We start from the raw sequence: 13,992 nt of genomic DNA on the forward strand, positions 1-13,992 counted from the left end.
GGGAAGAGGAGGATGAGGACGGTGGATGGAGAGCAAAATGAGAGGGGAGAGAAGTGAAGGGCTGAGGAAAAAGCGATGATAGGCACATAGGCAACAAAGTTGGGAAACTGTAATGAGGAATGTGCCCCCCACAACCGAAAGATGTGCAGGATAGGTGGATTGGCCACGTTAAATTGCTCCTTAATTAAAGACGTAAGGCAGCCAAAATAATTTGAGGGGCGGACATTGTTAGCGGGATTCGGCGCGATGGCCTGACGCCGGCGTTAAAAATGGCGCGAACCACTCTGGCATCGGGCCAACCGGAAGTAGCGGAATTCTCTGCACTTCTGGGGACTAGGCCGGCGCTAGCCGGCGCCGAAGTGACTGTGCGAGTTAGCGCATGCGCAGAACTGCTCGGCCCATCGAGGCCCGGAGAATTGCCGGGGGGGGGGGGGGTGCTGCCAACGGCCCCCGACTGGCCTGGCGTGAATCCCGCCCCCACCCGAAAACCGGCGCCGGAGAATACGGCAGGCGGCATCGGGGTGGCGTGGCGGGATTCCTGCCGCCCCCCCGGTGGGGGGGGGTCGGAGAATCCCGCCCTGTAAGTGTGGATGGATTACTAATGGAGAGCGAGTTTGCCAATTGAACCATAGTAAAGATCAGTCAAGGCCAGAAATGGTACCTGGGCTAAATCATGTGTAACAGCTTTAAAATCCCTAAACTTCCATAGGCTCATGTGACAAGTATTCAATAATTTTAATAAAATATATCCTGCCCCATCAAGTTGATGCAATACTGAATATTTCTCGCACAAAGTAATGATATCACAACATGTGTCGGTCGTCCTTTAATATGTAGCTCTGGGGACAGGCAAGTTTCTGACAAAGTGTTTTTTTGTTTTGCTTTCTCCATCTTTCCTCAACCTCACTGGGTGAGAAGATGAAGGAAAGAGAAGGGAGTTGGCTCAGTTGACTGAAATGGTGCAAATAATAATTCAGGGATGTACAGGAGATTTGGGATTCTTCTGCATGTGTTTGAATGAATTGATCTGACATTCGTCACTCTGCTATCTTAGCGGAGATTCTTTCCAATTTACTTCAGAGATTTCCCTTTCATTTGGAAGAAAAACCAGCAGATGCTGTCAATACCCATGGGCGACATGAGAAATCTTCGCCAACAACTCGATGAAAACGCTGTGTTGTAGCTCTCTCCGGCTGCTCTTGGAATAATGTCGGCGCTTGGAAGGTGGGGGGTGGTGAAGGCGGTAGGGGGAGTGGGGGGGGGGGGGGGGGGGTGGGGGGGGGGGGGGTCGGTGGCGAGGGGTGACGGCGGCATCCTCCATCGAAGAGTGACTGGCCAAACTCGCTACTATCTACTCACTTCTCCAGTCACTTCCGCCATGCCCATGTTGTCCTGCGAGTCTGGCTGGACGGTTTGCACTGTTTCCACCAGGCTGCCACTAGGGAGGACCACGTAGCGGGCGACCACATTGTGCGGTTTTGGCTCCTTCAGGCTCTCCTTGCTGTGCCAGATACCGTAACCGAAATAGATGAGAAGACCTGTCAATGGATGAGTGTGCATTAGGAGCTTCAAAAGTTGCCGCGTTTACCAACACTGGTGGTTTTTAACAACAACAACAACATCTTGCATTTATAAAGTACCTTTGACATGCTAAATTGTCCCACCATGCACCACAGGAGAGTTGTCAGGCAAAGTTTAACCTGAAATCGGAGGTATCAGACCAGCATCTAAAGTTTGTCCAGTGTTGCCAGATCTACTCCCAGGACTGATTCGTATGCAGAATCGAACGTATGATAACAATTTGATTGTAATTTGGCAGAGGCCTAAATTTCTGTAGGCTTACACTTAACAGGTCGGCTGAATATTGGTGATAACGTCTCCATAATATAAAGCACCTATTTTTCCACTCACTCTTTAACATGCCTGCCCTCCCCTTGCTCAAATTCTTCCACAGGAGATGGTAACTCTGGGTCTGCGACACAATCACACAAATATAAGTAGGCCACGTGGCTATTCTCCATGTGTGAGGCTGGCCAGTTGATTGTTGTTCAGTGATTTGACACGGTGGAGGTACATCTGGGCCATGCATCATCCCATCCTTGCCCACCTTTTCCGATCTGCTCTTTCCAGCGGCCAATGATCTGAAGTGAAAGTTCAGGCTTTTGTCACATTCTACCACCTCCACCACCACTGCCCCCCCCAACCTCCACACCAACCCCAGATCAGTCACTTACGCCCTGCATCAAAAGATCAAAGCTGAGCTAAAGCGATTAGAGGAAACGGGAATCATTAAATCTGTGTAATCTTCCGAGTGGGAAACCCCATGGACGCCATACTGAAGCCTGATCGATCAATAAGTCTACCTGAGGACTATAAGCTAGCAATCAACCAGGCTGCCCAGCGAATAAGTACCTGGTCCCCCAAATCGAGTACCTCTACGCCAAGCTGACAGGAGGTCTCACCTAATCCAAGCTGGTCCTCGGCCACATGTACCTGCAGTTGGAATTAGAGAAGGGTCCCAAAGGTTCTTCATGATCAATACACATCAGGGCTACTTCAGTACATGAGGCTACCTTTCAACATGTCCTCCTTGTTTTCCACGCTACCATGGAAAAGCTCCTTCCAAAAGTGATGTTTTACCTGGATGATGTTTTGGTCACTGGAACTACACATGAGAGCCCATGCTACGTTTAAAAGAGTTATTAAAGAGATACAGAGATGTAGGAGACCGCCTTAAACTGGAGTCAGGGAAGGTCCCAGAGGACTGGAAAATGGCTAATGCGACACCCCTGAGGGAGGCAAAAAATGGGAAATTATAGGCTGGTTGGCCTGACTTTGCACGTCGGTAAGATTTTAGAGTTAATTATTAAGAGTGAGATTGCGGAGTACTTGAAAGTGCATGGTAAAATAGGGCTGAGTCAGCACGGCTTCGTCAAGGGGAGGTCATGCCTGTCAAATCTTTGAGGCGTTAATGAGGAGGTTAGACAAAGGAGAACCAGTGGATGCGATCTATTTGGATTTCCAGAAGGCCTTTGCCCAGGAGCCATACAGAAGGCTGTTAAATAAGATAAGAGCCCATGGTATTCGGGGCAACGTGCAGGCATGGATAGAGGATTGGCTGACTGGCAGAATGCAGAGAGTGGGGATTGGCAGAATGGCAGCAGACGAGTGGTGTCCCTCGGGGGTCTGTGCTGGGACCACAACTTTTCACAATATACATTAATGATCTGGAAGAAGGAACTGAAGGCACTGTTGCTAAGTTTGCAGATGATACAAAGATCTGTAGAGGGACAGGTAGTATTGAGGAAGCAAGGGGGCTGCAGAAGGACTTGGACAGGCTAGGAGAGTGGGCAAAGAAGTGGCAGATGGAATACAATGTGGAAAAATGTGCAGTTATGCACTTTGGTAGGAAGAATAGAGGGCGGGATTCTCCAGCTGTTTCACCCGGTGTCCAGATAATCCCGTCCGTGGTCAATGGATTTTTCCATTGTCGGCATCTTGCCCATGGCATTCTTGTGGCAGGCGAGCGGGAGAATCCAGCCCATAGACTATTTTCTAAATGGGAAAAGGCTTCGGAAATGAGTCCTCCAACATAACCCCTCCCCCCACCCCCCCGCCCATGCCACCACATGGGTCAAGCCAGCTGAATTGCCTATGGGCCTTTGCCTCAAAACTCCTTTGGATTTTATATTTCCAAATTTGGCGAGGAGGGTGGAGGCACATCAGGCCTCCCAGAAAAATCAACATCACAAAACGGTGACAGATCATTCCAGGTGTGTGACCTGGTTCTAGTTCAAAATTTCTTCTCGGTTCCACCCTGGTTCGTCGGTCGGTTCATATCCCAATCTGAACCTTGTTGTATGTGCTAAATATCAATGGGGTAGTGTGGCTCCTTTAAGGGGCGGGCTTTATGGCCTACGTGACCGGCTCGAGAATATATGTTTTGCCGTAAATGGCAAAACAATATACCATAAATGGCTAAACACTTAGGAATATAGAAATATATGGGCGTGCATGTCCACAGATCTTTGAAGGTGGCAGCACAAGTGGACAAGGTGGTCAAGAAAGCAGACGGAATGCTTGCCTTCATTGGACGGGGCATCGAGTATAAAAACTGGCAAGTCATGCTACAGTTGTATAGAACCTTGGTAGACCGCACTTGGAATATTCTGGTCGCCACACGACCAGAAGGATGTGGGGACCTTGGAGTGGGTGCAGAGATTGTTAACCAGGATGTTGCCTGGTCTGGAGGGTGTTAGCTATGTGGAGAGGCTGAATAGACTCGGACTGTTTTCTTTAGAACGACGGAGGTTGAGGGGTGACCTGATAGAGGTCTACAAGATTATGAGGGCATGGATAGAGTGGATGGGCAGGCACTCTTTCCCAGGGTGGAGGGGTCAGTCACCAGGGGGCAAAGGTTTAAGGTCGGTGGGGCAATGTTTAGAGGAGATGTGCGAGGCAGGTTTTTACGCGGAGGGTGGTGAGTGCCTGTCGGGCGTTACCAGGTTGTGGAAGCAGATACATCAACGGTGTTCAAAAGGCATCTTGACAAATACATGGATAGGATGGGTATAGAGGGATACGGCACAAGGAAGTGCTGAGGGTTCTTGGCAAAGGTTGGTATCATGACCGATACAGGCTTGGAGGGCCGAAGGGCCTGTTCCTGTGCTGTATAGTCCTTTGTTCTTTGAGATCAATCACGCGGGAGCAGGCGAACCCTGACCAAAAGAGAGAAAGCATAGGGCCCTGGGAGCGAGGCCCTGGGCAATGTGGACCCTGGAGCTGGAGAGACAAGAACTAACCATAATTCTTCTGTGCCTGTACACTGTTCCCTTTGCCTACTGTTAATAAACCCTCTTTATTGTCACTGGAAGACTCCAGTGAATTGTCCTGAGGCACCACACTTTCAACTGTATTCTGACGGGCAGTCATTCTCAGACTCTTAGTTATTATCGTTCCACGTTTCACTTTTTAAAAAATACATTTCCGTCTCATTTTCCTGATAAATCGGGAAGTCCATTCAGCGCATCATACTGTCTGAAGACCATCTCCATTCATGATCCAGCCGTTATCTTTCCAGTGGCTGAAGGGTCTCTCACCAAAGAAGACAGATTGGAGGAGATTGGCAAAAGAACCAGAGGCGACACGAGGAAACATTTCTTCAGACAGTCCAAGGCTGTGATCTGGAGTGCGCTGCCTGAAAGGGCAACGGAAGCAGGTCCAACAATAACTTTCAAAGGGGAATTGGAGAGACACCCACCCACACCATTGGAAGTGAATATTGGACAATTCTCCATCTACTCATTTTAATTTAATTATGTCCTTACTTTCCTTGGAATAAGGAAATTGAGATGGGTTGTCATAGGATCATGTAAGATAGTCAGCAGTATGAAATGGCAACAAAGTGCATTTATATAGCACCTTTATTACAGTAAAATGCCTCAAGACCATCATAGGAGTGATTGTCAAACAAGGGTTGACACTGAGCCACATGCAAAGATGTGAAGACAGGCGACCAAAAGGCTTGTCAAAGACGTAGGTTTTACCCAAAGATGTGCAGGGTAGGTGGATTGGCCACGCTAAATTGCCCCTTAATTGGAAAAAATTAATTGGGTACTCTAAATTTATTGAAAAAAAGAGGTAGGTTTTAAGGGCATCTTAACTGACGTAAGAACTTGGTGGTGGAGTGTGTTTGACGTTGGTTTTTCAGATTCTTCATTCAAACACAGTCCAGCCTGACAGATTGAAAATCTCCTTGCTGGTTGGTGCTAAGAATGGACATTGAGTTTCGGATGCTTTGGGCTCACGGTAGAAAGGCTGCTCCAATATGACAAGTAAGGGAAATGGAAGGTCATGCTGCTTCCAGGAGGCGTGCTCTTCAATGACCAGGGCTGATGCACATACCTGGGGCAGAGGGAGCTTTACGGTGCATCTGGCTGGGCCAGAGTGCCTCATGCTGACAGTGGGGGGCCCTGAAATGGAAAGTCTTCTATTCCCCAGTCTCATGAAGTAGCTAAATTTGGAACATGCTTCAAAGTAACCCATGACAGGAGGATAAAATACACAGGTTCTAACAAGTAAGGGAAAACGTTAGGGTTGATGCCAAGAAATTCTTCACACAACTCATGATAAACACGTGAGTCAAAATTCCGGGTTTAATCGAGCAATCATAATCCTTGGAACCATTTTAAAACAGTTTGATAGAAGCGTAGGGTCTTACCGCATGATGAGCCAAATGCCCTTTCGGACCTATCGTGTGAGTAATAAAGTTTTTTTTAAAACAGTTTGAATGGGGGTTACCTGGGGGTGGAGAGGGCATCACACTTTGGGAGCGATGTGAAGGCATAAAGAGGACGCAGAAAAGATTTACAAGAATGATCCCATAGTTGACACCATCCAGGAGAAAGCAGCCCGCTTGATTGCTCCCCCTTCCACAAACAATCAAACCCTCCATCACCGACAAACAGTGGCAGTCTTGTGCACCATGCACAAGATGCACTGCTGTAACTGACCAAGGTTCCTTAGACAACACTTTCCAAACCCACGACCACTACCACCTAGAAGGACAAGAGCAGCAGATACCTGGGAACCCCACCATTTGGTGCAGCGGGACGGAGAATCCCGCCCAAGGTGTCTCCCATTTAAGGCTGCGATTAGGAGACTTGATTTATCTCAGCGAATTTTCAGAACTCCTTTCTCAAGAGGGCAGTGGAGGCAGGGTCATTGGATATTTTTAAGGCAGAGGTGGATAGAATCTTGACTGACAAAGGAGTCAAAGGTTATTGGGGGTTGGGGGAACGTAGAGTTGAGGCCACAGTCAGATCAACCATGATCGCATCGACTGGCGAGGTAGGTTTGATGGGCCAAATGGCGTAATCCCGCTCCTATTTCTTCTGTTCAGAGAAGTTTGAGAGGAGATTTGATGGAGGTGTTCAAAATCATGAGGCAGCAGGTAGGAAGGACTTACTTCCATTGGTGGAAGGTTCGAGAACCAGAGGATATTGATTCAAGGTGAATGGCAAAAGAACAAAGGCGACATGAGGAGAAAAATAAATGTTGCAACGAGGAGAAAAATAAATGATGCGAGTGGTGGGGATCTAGAATGTACTGCCTGAGAATATGGTAGAGGCAGACTCAATCATGGCTTTCGAAAGGGACATGCACATGCATCTGAAGAAAAACAATTTACACCAGCTATGGTGTGAAGCCGGAGGAATGGGACTAATTGAGTTGCATTTTGCCAAGAGCTGGCATGGTCACAAAAGGCCAAATAGCCTCCATCCTGATTTAACCAGCCTATGATTCATTGCTACTAAAAGGAGATCATTTGGTTCCCTTGTGTCTAAGCTGGCTCTCTGACTGAGATACTAATTCGTCCCACTCACCCGCTGCAATCTTCTTAAACCACCCTTTCAAATAGTGTATTCCAGATCACAGCAACAGGCGGGATAAAAACATTACAGGGTGAAAAAAACAATTAGCTCGTATTTTACCGCCAGTTGTGTATTCATTCCTCACGTTGGTCCGTCAGTGGCATGGGGAGCCGTACAGGAGGTTGAGCTAAAGAAACTATAGGTCAGAATCCCCAGCCAATCCTAGGCCAACATGCCAACAATGGAACCTGGCAAGGCAAAATGCTCATTGTGTAGAAGTAAGTTGTAAAATAAACTTGTCATACCTATAGCTACCCAAATGGAAAACCTCACCCAGGTCAAGAAATTCAGCTTTAACATCAGGAACACATTGATTAAAATACTCGTACCAGGGATCAAAGGCACCAGCGGAACCTGCAAAATGAAAAGTGGTAAAGGATTGATTAGTGATACAATTCATCTTACTTTTTATTAAAATTTACCATATCATCCTTTAATGAACTGATAGCTGAAACTGCAAGACATACAAACCAGGGGCGGGATTCGCTGATCCCCCCGCCGTGAATCCCTCCACCGCCCGCCGCCAAATTGTCCGGCACTGAAAATCGCGGGGCGATCTGGCCATGGGCGGTGCCCCCACGGTGGCCTGGCCCGCGATCGGGGCCCACCGATCCGCGGGCGGGCCTGTGCCGTGGGGGCACTCTTTTCCTTCCGCCTCGGCCATAGCCTCCGCGATGGCCGATGCGGAAGTGACCCTCCCCCTGCGCATGCGCGGGGATGACGTCAGAGCCGCTGACGCTCCCGCGCATGGGCGGACTCCCGCCGGCCGTCGGAGTCCCTTCGGCCCCGGCTGGCGTGGCGCCAAAGGCCTTTCCCGCCGGCCGTCGGCGCGCCAACCACTCCGGCGCAGGTCTAGCCCCTCAAGGTGAGGGCTTGGCCCCTAAAGGTGCGGAGAAATCCGCACCTTTGGGGCGACCCAACGCCGGAGTGGTTCCCACCACTCCATCCAGCCGGGAACCCCCACCCCGCCGGGTAGGGGAGAATCCCGGCCCAGATGTTTGTAGCTCTCAAACCCAGAGTGCACCTTGGTTGATCTCAGTTTTGGGGGTGGTAATGTTATGATTGGCCTCAATGCCCTGAGGGATCAGTGCATAAGGTTCTCACTCATGGATGTGGGGCCCACTCTGATGACTGGAGAACAAAATCTCGCCTCGCCATTGCACTGCCAGATGCGCTGCTTCTCGAATGAGAGTTTTGTAAAATACATTTGGCCAGCATTTATTGCCCATCCCTAGTTGCCTTTTAGAAGGTGGTGGTGAGTTGCCTTCTTGAACCGCTACAGTCACTGAGATGTAGGTACACCCACTGTGCTGTTAGGGAGGGAGTTCCAGGATGTTGCCCCAGCGGCAGTGAAGGAATGGCGATATATTTCCAAGTCAGGACGGTGAGTGACTTGGAGGGGAACCTCCAGGTGGTGGGGTTCCCAGGTATCTGCTGCTCTTGTCCTTCAAGATGGTAGTGGTTGTGGGTTTGGAATGTGCTGCGTAAGGAACTTTAGTAAGTTACTGCAGTGCATCTTTGTGGATGGTACACACGGCTGCCACTGTTCGTCGGTGGTGGAAGATTTGAATGTTTGTGAAAGGGGGAGCAATCAAGCGGGCTGCTTTGTCCTGGATGGTGTCAAGCCTTTTGAGTGTTGTTGGAGCTGCACTCATTCAGACAAGTGGAGAGTATTCCATTACACTCCTGGGGTGGGATTCTCCGATATCGGCGCGATGTCCGCCGACCGGCACCAAAAATGGCACGAATCATTCCGGCATCGCGCCGCCCCAAAGGTGCGGAAGTCTCCGCATCTTGAGCGGCCGAGCCCTCACCTTGAGGGGCTAGGCCCGTGCCGGACTGATTTCCGCCCCGCCAGCTGGCGGGAAAGGCCTTTGGTGCCCCACCAGCTGGCGCGAAACTGACTTTGCCGGGCGGCGCATGCGCGGGAGTGTCAGCGGCCGCTCACGGCATCCCCGCGCATGCGCAGTGGAGGGGGTCTCTTCCGCCTCCGCCATGGTGGAGGCCATGGCGAAGGCGGAAGGAAAAGAGTGCCCCCACGGCACAGGCCCGCCCGCGGATCGGTGGGCCCTGATCGCGGGCCAGGCCACCATGGGGGCACCCCCCGGGCCAGATCGCCCTGCGCTCCCCCCAGGAGCCCGCCCGTGCCGCTGTGTCCCGCCGTCCCAAAGGTGGTTCAATCCACGCCGGCATAAGGCGAGGAGGGCGGGGGAGTGGACCTGATTGGAGTGCTTTTTCAGAGGGTCAGTGCAGACTCAATGGGCCGAATGGCCTCCTTCTGCACTGTAGAGATTCTGTGAAAGCTGGTCAGTCGCAGTGGGCAAAATAAATTAACTTTAATCTTAAACAACTGTCTGAATTTATCGGAAGATGATGACTCACCTCTTGTTAAGGATTTGAAAGGTTTAATACATGTTAAGCAGTTGCCTGACTGTGAGTGTACGGCCTGGCAGTTGAGGAGATTAATTCAGACTGCATGAACTCAAAGCAACGTGGCATCATGGAACTGGCTCTGGCTTTGCTGACGCAATTTATTTTAGTTTAAAAAGGAAGAAGGGAAAAATTGAACAACAAACTGCGAAAGGTATATAGATTGTCATGTGAGAGTACCTTTAAGAAATGGGTGTTTATAAATGGGTATGCATAGAAATATCTGTAGTGAGTGTACCTTTAAGAAATGGGTGTTTATTACTGCAGTGATGTCAGAGAGTGGGTGGAGCTGGGCTGTCTGTCAGCTTTTTACTTTTGTTTTAGGCTGTTTGGGCAGGGTGTGTTTTAGTTTCGTTTTCAGAGCTGGATAGCTGCAGTCGCAGCCAGAAGGGGTATTAGTCCCTCTCTCTGTAATCCAAAAACTGTAAATCGATCCTTTGGTGATTTTAAAACTAATAACTGCTCTCAGTAGTGACTTTAACCTGATGTGCTTCTGTTAAAAGTTCTTTTTTAAGTCTTATGTATGCTAAAAGGACAGCTTAAGGATTACTTAGTATTGTATTCTTTGGGGGTTGTATTTGAATTAATGGTTGCTAAGATGTTCACTGTATGTTTTATAACTTAAGTTCATAGAATGAACATTGTTTTGCTTTAAAAAATACTTTTCCATTTCTGCTGTACCACACCTGTAGAATGGGCCGTGTGCTCCCCATGCCACAATCTATTAAACGTTGTGGGTCAGGTGAACTCCATGATACACTTTGGGGTTCTCTAAACCCTGGCCCATAACAAATTGGGGTCTCGAGGAGGATAAAAGTCTATCTATTGGATTGGCTTAGTGAACTTAAGGACAGTGAAGGGTGAAGATATTGTGGTTGCTTTTCAGGTGTGGTATTTTACTTTAAGTAGGGAGTGTGTTGTGGACAATGGCTCTTTCAGAGGCTCTGAAGTTTTTGGGGGTGGAGACAGTCACATGCAGTACCTTACGGACAGAGATTAAAAGCAGACTGTTAGATTTGGCAAAAACATTGCAGTTAACATTACCTGACAAAATGCGAAAAGATGAGGTAATTATGGTGGTGGCTAAGCATTTAAAGTTGCCTGAGATACAGTCTGACTCATTAGAAATAGCAAAGATTCAGTTGCAGATTAAGCAACTTGAACATGAAAAAGAATTTAAGAAGCTTGAATATGCAATGAGAGAAAAAGAAAGAGAAAGGGAGATACAGGTCAGGGAAAAAGAAAAGGAGAGAGAAGAAACAAAGAAAGAGAGAGGAAAAGGAAAGGGATAGAGAGGCGTAGAGAAATGGACGGATCGTGCAAAGACCTTCTTGTTCAAAGAGACTGTCAATCGAGAGGGATTCCAGTTGGAGGAAGAAGAACTAAACAAAATTGGACTATATTATTATACCTGTTTGCGTGTGTTGTGTTTTTTGAAACGAAAATGTATATTTACTGTGTACATTTCTTAAAGGATAGTGAAAAGGTGAAAAATGAAACCATCTTAGAAGTTGATGGTTTGCTTGTTTTTCTTGGGGGGAGGTGTCATGTGAGAGTACCTTTAAGAAATGGTGTTTATCAATGGGTGTATATAATATATATATGTAGTGAGTGAACCTTTAAGAAATGGGTGTTCATTACTGCAGTGATTTCAGAGAGTGGGTGGAGCTGGGCTGTCTGTCAGCTTTTTACTTTTGTTTTAGGCTGTTTGCTGCAGGGTGTGTTTTTGTTTCGTTTTCAGAGCTGGATAGCTGCAGTCACAGCCAGAACGTGTATTAGTCTCTCTCTCTGTAATCTAAAAACTGTAAATCGATCCTTTGGTGATTTAAAACTAATAACTGCTCTCAGTAGTGACTTTAACCTGATGTGCTTCTGTTAAAAGTTCTTTTTTAAGTCTTATGGATGTTAAAAGGACAGCTTAAGGATTATTTAGTGTTGCATTCTTTGGGGGTTGTATTTGAATTAATGGGTGCTAAGATGTTCACTGTATGTTTTAAAAAGGTTAACTTGAGTTCGTAGAATAAACATTGTTTTGCTTTAAAAAATACTTTTCCATTTCTGCTGTACCACACCTGTAGAGTGGGCTGTGTGCTCCCCAAAGCACAATCTATTAAAAGTTGAGGGTAGCACGGTGGCGCAGTGGGTTAGCACTGCAGCATCACGGCGCTGAGGTCCCAGGTTCGATCCCGGCTCTGGGTCACTGTCCGTGTGGAGTTTGCACATTCTCCGTGGGTTTCGCCCCCACAATCCAAAAATGTGCAAGCTAGGTGGATTGGCTACGCTAAATTGCCCCTGAATTGGAAAAAATGATTAGGTACTCTAAAAAAAATTTTACAACAACAAAATATCTATTAAAAGTTGTGGGTCAGATGAACTCCATGATACACTTTGGGGTTCTCTAAACCCTGGCCCATAACAAGATCCATAGATACATAGAAGATAGGAGCAGGGGGAGGCTTTTTGGCCCTTCAAGCCTGCTCCGCCATTCATCACGATCATGGCTGATCATCCAACTCAATAGCCTAATCCTGCTTTCTCCCCATAGCCTTTGATCCCATTCTCCCCAAGTGCTACATCCAGCCACCTCTTGAATATATTCAAAGTTTTAGCATCAACTACTTCCTGTGGTAATGAATTCCACAGGCTCACCACTCTTTGTGTGAAGAAATGTCTCCTTATATCTGTCCGAAATGGTTTACCCAGAATCCTCAGATTGTGACCCCTGGTTCTGGACACACCCATCATTAGTAACATCTTCCCTGCATCTACCCTATATAGTCCCGTTAAAATTTTATTAGTCTCTATGTGATTCCCCCTTATTCTTCTGAACTCCAGCTAGAACAATCCCAACCGAGTCAATCTCTCCTCATATGACAGTCCCACCATCCCTGGAATCCGTCTGGTTAAACCTTCGCTGCACTCCCTCGAGAGCAAGAACATCCTTCCTCAGAGAAGGAGACCAAAACTGCACACAATACTCCAAGTGTGGCTTCACCAAGGCCCTGTATAATTGCAGCAACACATCCCTGCTTCTATACTCGAAACCTCTCGCAATGAAGGCCAACATACCATTAGCCTTCTTTACCGCCTGCTGCACCAACATGCTTACCTTCAGCGAATGGTGCACAAGGACACCCAGATCCCGTTGCACACTCCCTTCTCCCAATTTACAACCATTTAGGTAGTAATCTGCCTTCCTGTTTTTGCTTCCAAAGTGAATAACCTCACACTTATCCAAATTATACTGCATCTGCCATTGGTTTGCCCACTCGCCAACCTGTCCAGATCTTGCTGTAGGATCCCTGCATCCTCGTCACAATTCACCCTCCCACTTAACTTGGTATCATCTGCAAACTTTGAGATGTTACATTTTGTTCCCTCATCCAAATCATTAATATATATTGTGATTAGCTGAGGTCCCAGCATCAATCCCTGTGGCACCCCACTAGTTACTGCCTGCCAATTGGAAAATGACCCATTAATCCCTACTCTTTGTTTCCTCTCTGCCAACCAGTTTTCTATCCACCTCAATACATTTCCCCCAATCCCATGCACTTTAATTTTGCACAATAATCTCTTATGCAGGACTTTGCCAAATGCCTTCTGAAAGTCAAAATATACATCGACTGGCTCCCCCTTGTCAACTGTACTGGTTACATCTTCAAAGAATTCCAACATATCAATTTAAAAACATTTGTTCAAACAGATGAAAATATTGCACGTCACAATGATGCAATACTGGTAAATATTCTCAACATAAATCCCTGTGGAAGATATATTGACAGCACAATTAAGCATTTTTGGACCATCATTTAACAAACTTCAGGATTAAGGACTGACGCAGTTAGGGCCAGCCCCTATTTCTTCAGGCTGTTTTAGGTTAGATCACATTTCCTGCAAAACTGGGAGCCCGATGATGTTGCACATTCATTGTTGGTCTGGCATCAATTCATTCCTCCCTCATCAGGGGTGCATTATCGTGAGAGTTGGCATGGACGGGCCTTCGGAAAGGGATTAAGACCGCCTGGTATTTTCCAGCTCCAAGAAGAGGATGTGCACCATGCAACGCGATGAATACCTGATCCACGATCTTAATCCCCATCATTGTAGGGTGTTATCATGCCTTGCT

General features: G+C 47.5%; 1 protein-coding gene across 2 annotated transcripts in view; it reads right to left on the reverse strand.

Moving 5' to 3' along the window:
* Positions 1-1,283: 1,283 nt before the first annotated feature.
* The window catches only part of slc7a4 (solute carrier family 7 member 4), a 77,735-nt gene continuing 65,026 nt past the window's right edge, over positions 1,284-13,992 (reverse strand). For both annotated transcript variants that reach the window (XM_072475868.1, XM_072475877.1), the window contains 2 exons: positions 7,679-7,787; positions 1,284-1,538 (listed from right to left, as the gene is read on the reverse strand). In XM_072475868.1, coding sequence (XP_072331969.1) covers positions 1,348-1,538; positions 7,679-7,787 — 300 coding nt within the window. In that variant the 3' untranslated portion in view covers positions 1,284-1,347. The remainder of the gene's footprint in view (positions 1,539-7,678; positions 7,788-13,992) is intronic.

This window comes from Scyliorhinus torazame, chromosome 1, assembly GCF_047496885.1.
Source record: "Scyliorhinus torazame isolate Kashiwa2021f chromosome 1, sScyTor2.1, whole genome shotgun sequence".
Lineage (NCBI taxonomy): Eukaryota > Metazoa > Chordata > Chondrichthyes > Carcharhiniformes > Scyliorhinidae > Scyliorhinus > Scyliorhinus torazame.